The sequence below is a fragment of the Camponotus vicinus genome, unplaced genomic scaffold, assembly GCF_025532165.1.
Source record: "Camponotus vicinus isolate PSW18456_S1 unplaced genomic scaffold, iyCamVici1.0 SCAF_1, whole genome shotgun sequence".
NCBI lineage: Eukaryota > Metazoa > Arthropoda > Insecta > Hymenoptera > Formicidae > Camponotus > Camponotus vicinus.
In genome coordinates, this window is record NW_028141945.1 from 5533879 (window position 1) to 5541949 (window position 8071).

Consider the following 8071-nt stretch of genomic DNA (forward strand, 5'->3'; position numbering starts at 1 on the left):
TAAAAAATAATAATGCGAAAGACATCTAAAATATATCGGAAAGATTAGGATATCTTAGATCCTTCGCAATGTCTAAAGAATTTTGAAGTACTTTTTAGAGTACTTTTTACAATTGAAACATATTGAAAAGATAATCAAAAAATTGCGAATAATCAAAAAATTTTGTACGCATTAATAAAATTTATTTTTACTAAAAACGTTATTAAAATATTATTATAATGATATATACATTGCAATTATATTACGCAGAGAAAGCAGAGCGCTCGCACAAGGGAGGTTCCACTGTCGGAGTGCTATCTGCAAGAGTTGTCGCAGACGCAGAGCTCGGAAATGCCGGCCAGCTGATCCAGGATGAGCACAAGTAACAGCCTGAATCAATCGACGTCGTCGCCGTTTCGACACTGCTGCCGCGGTTGACGATGACGTGTGTCCAGATGCTGCTGCTGCCAGCGGTTGCTGTGATAAGAGCAAGCCGATCTCTCTGATTTTTCGACGGCATCCGACTCCTTGGTAACTGTTTACGGACACGGCTCGTTTAATAGGAAATCACTACGACTATCCAAAGTGTCATGATCCCCGACACACTTTCTTGGATTTACTAGATGGGATCTGAAATCCACGCGGTAAGAACTCGCGCGATTCTACACATGTACGCATATACATAGTCATACGCGACACACGCCAGTATTGTATACAGTCAGGTGGTAGGTATCTTCATTACCAAATATATCTTCCGAAGGGTACGACATGCACAAATGCACTCTTGTGCGTATATCGACCTGCTTTATTGAGCCTCAGTGTGTCTCGATTTATGAATCACGAACGAAGATTCAAGACGACATATGCATAGATGGTTATCTTATTCGGCATGATGACGAGGTACGTGTCATTTTCCGAATACGAGGGGTGTCTAACTTGTAAAATGTATCTTATTTCTCATTATCTATAAAATGCTCGAAATTTTCAATCTTGAGTTTCGGATATTTTAAGTTAAAAAATAACTTAGGAAAGATGAGAAAAATAAATACATTTAGGTGTAGAAAAATGCAAGCGAATGTGCAATCATTTGTGTATGTAAAAATTTTTTATATGTACTTACGAAATTTTTTTTTCAAATTGAGATCACATATATATATACATATATATATAAAATTAATTTATATGATATATTAGTTGTTTAGAAGAGCGTTTTTTTTTCTCATCGCATCTTTATACGATTCTTTTTGTATAGCTTTATATTCTTAACGATCTAGAGATTCGTTACCGTACATTAAAAAAATTGGAGAGCGTTTTTATCGCGAGATAAATCAAGTGCGAGCATTCGTATATGCGTGAGTGTATGTCGCGATGTAACTTCATTTATATTCGAATCGTTTTAAGTACTTTCCGAGAATCTCGAGAAGCAATCGCTCGATCTAGTTTTCGGTCGACCCCGATATGCAGTTTGTAAGGTCGTATTGTCGGAAGCGATTAAACTAGATGGCCAAGAACTTCGAGTCGTAAACTTCGGAACACGCGCGATATGACTTTTATGATTTGATGAATATCACGTTTTCGATAGGATGAAATTCGCGCGTTGACCGAAATAGAATAAGAGAGGCGCGTAAACGAGCGATAACGTGAGCGCGCACGTGGAACCGACAGGTCGTAAAAGAGCACGTGACCCGGCGCTCGCCTCGTTCCCGCGGTGTATTGCGACGTTAAGCCACCGGCAAACGGATACCCGATACCACTGCGGAGCAAATAAACGCTCGCGTGCACGCTCACCCGTTTATAAACGTTAACCCGATACATGTATCTGGAGGTTGAAGGCACGTGCGTGTAATATGGAAGCAATGTAGCGGAATTGATGACGCCGAGAAGGATATATTGATGCAATATCGCCACAAATGGTGACATTGAATAAATTCGATAAAATGACGAATAAAAATCAACATGTTTCCGGTTGTTTCACGTTGTCATGAAATAACAAGAATAATTCGCTCATCTGCTCGGATGCCTTTAACACATTTTGACGTTACCGCTAATTCACATAAACAGACAAGTGTGCAGAAAATAAGGAAAGATAATAAACGGGAATTACGTTCGTCGACAGTTTGAAGCGTTGATCGAGTGACATTCGATATCCTTTAGTTTAACAGTGTTTTTCAAAATGTAATTATAGTAGTCGCATTATATCATTTCTTAGTATCTTTATCTTCTTTTATCTCTTGAAGAAAGACATGAGAAATCTCACAATAGGTTAATTCAGTATTCAAGATGATCTGGATATAATTTTAATAAAATAAAATTTCTGATAAATTTTAGTGAAAAGTCAACTCTAAATCTCTCGAAGAATCTATCATTAAAATTAGATTAGAAGATTTCGGGCTAGTCTACTTATCGAAAGAAGAAACACGATACTATTACAATATATTAAAGTCTTATTTTTATTGCATTACATTATCTTAGATTTTGGCGATTTATTTTCTGTTCCGTGACAAATAAATTTCCTGCGACGCTTCGATAACGTTGTCTGAGAAACGAATGAGAAGACTTTACGAATCGCGCGACGGATCGGATTAACGACACACTTTCGCACAGTTTGCAAGCACTTTGGCCGTTCTCCAATCGTCCAATTCGCGTGCCAACGATTGAAGTTCTTCGGCTATTACATATCTGGCAGATAGTTGTCGCGGACCATTGTGTCGAGAATGTCGAGTAGCTCTTCTTCTTAATGTATCTCGTAAACTCGGATGCGAACGTCGATGCACCCGAAATTACGCCTCTTAATCTCTATTACAGAAATCGGTATCGCCAATAGACTTGCACAAAAAATAATATCGATCGATATTAAAAGTAAAAATAGGTTGAAACATTTTATTTTTATTTTAACATTTTTCGTACGCGGAACATATTTATTTAACGCGTTAACGAATTTCCATCATGTATTGAAAGATTGACTCAATATATATATAATTGTTGTATGAACTTACATAACATTTAGTTTTGGAAATCTGACATCAGAACGATATAATTTTTCTTGAAAGAGATGACTAAACGAAATTATTACATAAGGTAAACGTTTAAAGAGCTCGTTTTCTAGATTTACAAGCAGCGCAAATTATAAGTAATTTCTTGTTTCTTTTGTTATAAGAAAATGTTATTTTGATAAAATATTATTGTTAGAAAGAGAGGTAAACGTGATTGCACAAACAGGCTCACGCTCGTGTAAATTAATGCGAATTAACAGAAAGTATATATCCGAGATTTTCAAGTCAAATTTTTCAAATTGATAAGCAAGAAATTGAATCGATTTTGTGGATTGAATTAAAAATTGCGCATTTTATCACGTAATTATGCTATTATATATATATATTATGATGAGAACAAAATATATCTCTATTATTAGGCTGCAACAATTTATAATAAAAAGCACAAATTTTTTGCGTCTAGCCATACGAACAACACTCCGAACAAACTTCTTTTCATGGCTCTATGTATTGTTAAGATAATTATTCTTTATGATGATTACATGTTGAAATAAGTAAGACTAATTTACCGAAACCGAGACTGATTGAAGAATGGAGGTCAAATGTCTCTCGGTTAAGTATTAAGAGAGTTGATCATTTCTCATATTATGTTTAGATATTTTCTCTTGACACACATACACATGTCGCATTTGTAATATTCAACATACATATATGAAAGAGAAAAATATTAAATATTAACATATTACATTTTGAAAAAATAAAAAGGTGTTATTTTAGAAAAAAATTTTCTTTTTTCAAAAAGTAATACTGAACACAGAAAATTCGAAATCTCTTTCTCTCACAACTCAGGGCATTATTTTTGACACTCGGCTGATATTTGACGTCCATTTTTTAACGTGCACATAATATCGGACATTGAAATGATAGGATATGTACATCTAACAATAAGAGAGAACAATGACTGGAGTGATTTAAGTTAATCGTTAATTAACTTCCCTGACGTCGATTCTTATCACTGATACATAATTTACGTGGTAAACATGTTATTCTATCACTCACATTGTAATGATTATGTCAACCGGCTCGAGATCGATGTGTGATAAAGCAGGTATGAAAAACCCCTCTCGTCAAATAAATCGCGAAATAAGCACTTGCTCATGACGACACTATGTCGCACGATAATTTTCTCATCGTCGACGCGGACGCGAAAGCATTACTATTTGTCAAAATGTAAGTAGAAAAAGAAAAGTTACTTTTTTAAATTTTGTTTAATCTTAAAACTAATCTTGAAATCTAAAGATTGATTCGCAAATCGATATTTAATCACGTACAATATTAAATACAATAAATCGTAAATTAATTAATTATTATTTATAATAATTTTATGCGGAAATGAATAATACTTTTCTACTTTTGTGGCAGATATTTTAAGCTCCTCCTTATTAAAAAATTAGCGAACAATGTTTAATGTAAAATTTTAATTAATGACACAATCAATTTGTAACTACTTGTAATTGACCCTCCCCATGTCGGCAACACACGATCTTATACTTTAGAATAGAGAATCTTTCGTTATTTTTCAACTGTGATTTCTCGAAGTGTCTCCTGTCTAATCCTGCTAGATTGTTAATTTATATTGAATGGTTCAGAGATATTTTGTAAGACATTACTTTCTATCGCACATTCATCGTTTTACATTGACACGGGTAAGATATTATGATCTAAGGAGATTCGTTGCGAGATCTATTACAGTCTACAGTGATTGTAGACTATGCGATGTCCGACTATTATACATATATTCACGAAATACCAAATTATTTAATAATTTTTCTAAGTAGACAAGCGCGTAACTTATTCACATATATTTACATATACATATATATATATATATATTTTTGCTTATGTATGTAACGTAGTTATAAATAGATACATACACATAGACGTATATATATACATGTATATATATATATATATATATATATATATATATATATATATATATATATTACATATTATGGTCTAGTTTCCACCGAAGTCTTCAATTCGATTCTGCTTCAGTGCGCATCGAACATTTAATGTTTTTAATGTATTGTTTCCACTGGAAATATGGTAGAAACGAGAAAGCTTGATATTTTAGTAAAGCCAACTTAACTTTTGCTTTTTTGAATATAAACAAACATAATCTTTGAAGAACACATAAAATACAATTAGTTGAATAAAAAAAAAGAAAAAGAAAAATCACATTTATTTTTAATTTTTCTAAATAATTTTTTCTTTGCTCCCACCGGTTGAGAATTTTAATGCCTCTTTTTGAATAATGAAAAGTAAAGGTTGGCTTGGTGGAAACCAGACCTATGATAGACTGCTGGATATACTTTTGCAAATAGCGTTCGCTTCTCCTGTACAATATAATTCGTATTTAAATGACGCACCTGTGTAAACATTTCATCGACGCGATTACATATTCGATATGAATTAGGTATTCTGTAATTATATAAAATCTCATCGAAAGAGGAAGAGAATCTTACTTTGGAAATATCAAATTATATATCGCTCTTGTTGTGTGCCTGTACATAATTACATTTACACGCTATTCTCTCGTTGAGCAAGCTCGAGGCCAAATGTTCTCTAGTGATGATGGATTAATTAATGAATAATAATGGAAAAAAATGTTTGATTTAAGAAGATGGATATATTCTCCGCGTCGTACAAACATTTGATAGTTCCATTCCATTTCGTCACGCAAGTGAAACGTCAATCTTTGTCCTTATCTTTATAGGATTTTGAAAGGATCCTCGAAAGATAATTAGATAATAGCTAAATGCCTAAGCAGGTACATTGCTTTTGCCAGTTTGCCATGTCTGTTGTACGAGAGAAAGATATATTTTGAAATAGGCTGAAAGTATTAGAATGCACGCGCTTTTGAAGACGATCAAAATCGATCGCTGCGAATGTATGGAGAGTAAATTGCGCGCGAAACGAGTGAAATTATCGCGATGATATATTTTAATAAGGTTCGTCCGATTCTGCGCGTCATTAATTACATATAAATTCGATGACAGGTCCAAGTATCACGCGGTCTCCAATATGCCAGTATAATTTAGAACTGATCGACATAGATAGACAACTGTTTTATTATTTTATATTATATTTTATATAATTCTCGGATATATTATTTTTCCTGTAAAATCTGTCCTGTAATTTTATATACAACACAGTCCATTGAATAAAAAAAGGAATTTTGAATTAATATAAAAATAATAAATTGTCAAGCTTCGAGAACTAATAATCGCTCGCAATTTTTCCGAAAATGTACGAGAATTTTCATGACGCGAGCGATGACTTTGGACGATGATTTATCGTACATGATTTTTCATCGTCCATCGTCGAAGAATTTATATGAGGAGGAATATATGGACAACATATTACGCAAGGAGGCCGACAGTTCTCTGTGTAAATACGTCAGTGATAGTAATATCTATAGAAACTAATTAAGCACGGGATATACAGACTAGTAGATACTTGTATGTATTATATTAATATAAGGCGCGAATAAGATAAGTCGCGTATATTCGCGAAACTTTGTTTCGCGCCGAAGCGATGCTTATCGCTTTATGTATCTCGTCTCCCCATTCATCTTTCCTCTCTCATCCTCGACCTGTTACCGTGTCAACATCACCTGTAATAAATGCCTCGCTGCCTCAGTTGTGACGTCGTATTCGTGATGTCAAGATAACGGAACGTCTTTTTAGCATTGATTGACTTATCGCGGTGGCATTAACGCGTGTAACAGTAGTAATAGTAACATTGTATATATAAGTAGCTGGGAAGGGGGAATCGTCAAAAAAGCAAATGCGATATCAGATAATTGTGACACCGCGATGTTTTGCACAGTGATAAAAATTGATATAAATATAGTACTATCGGAAAATGATAGCGATTTCGTGTTAAAGAGAACTGTGTTACGCGTATTTCAATTCTATTCTATTATTGGTCCCTTTCACACATTTTTACATCTCGATATTACAATTATCTTTACGATTATAATTGCATAAGCTATTTTTGCGCAACGCGACGTCACGCCCGAAGCAAGCTTAGATCTTTATCACTGTACGACAACGGTGTCATTATAACGGGAAATTATCGCAAATCAACTCGCTGCAGAGTTAGTGTGTAATTATTATCGCGACGTCGTCTGTAGATCATAGCGTATATTTATATATTTTAACGCGGCGAGTTTCAATAAACTCCCGCACACGCACACACTCATACACACACACGCACGCACACATACAGACGCATACACCGAGACGCGTTAGAAGCGTCTAATTTAAACATTAATCGCGAATTTATCGCGCAAGCCCGTCGACGAAAGGACAAATTGTAGCAATATGAAACCCCTAATTAAGCGTCTTAAATTATTAATTAATGACGTATGCGCGCGCATGATTATTTGTACGCTTTGTATTCTTCCGATTTATGCGCTCCAAGAAAAAAAAAAGTGTATCGGATGAATAAATGTTGGTCAGTGATTAATTAGTAATTCGACAGGCCAGGTATTAATTCGTTTTTATACGTATAGCGAAATCTTGGCGCGAGACAGATTTCGATTTTTTTTTTAATTCTTATTATTATTATGCGATATAGCGATGTAAACAATTTAACGTTTTTAAGCTCGGATTTTTATTAGGTTTTAAGTAGGCAAACGATTCATTACGCAAACGGACAATCCTGGAAAGGGAATCGAGATAATGTAAAATAGTATTCTGTTCTACACGGAGAGAGCCAAATGAATATTTTCGTTTTTTTTACAACTTCGATACGAATTGTACAACCGCTGCGGAAAAAAGAAAGATTATATAAATATTATAAATATATACATATATATTATCGTGTGTAAGTTATAAATACGCGCGGGCCTACTGTATTTATAACTTATATGTTTATACATGCAAAATATAGATACGTATATAACCAGATTCGCCGTGATTTCGTTGATTTTGTCTTGGTTGTTTGCTCTTGTTTTCTTTCTGCAGTTAAACGATATTGCATCTGCGAGAAAATCAGAATAGCGGTACTTTTCGATAAACCCGTTTATT

At 34.1% G+C, this 8071-nt stretch overlaps 1 protein-coding gene across 2 annotated transcripts in view; it reads left to right on the plus strand.

The window, feature by feature from the left end:
* Positions 1 to 7951, plus strand: part of Gprk2 (G protein-coupled receptor kinase 2) — a 37124-nt gene extending 29173 nt beyond the window's left edge. For both annotated transcript variants that reach the window (XM_083095642.1, XM_083095643.1), the window contains exon 8: positions 250 to 7951. In XM_083095642.1, coding sequence (XP_082951768.1) covers positions 250 to 345 — 96 coding nt within the window. In that variant the 3' untranslated portion in view covers positions 346 to 7951. The remainder of the gene's footprint in view (positions 1 to 249) is intronic.
* The last annotated feature ends 120 nt before the right edge of the window (positions 7952 to 8071 follow it).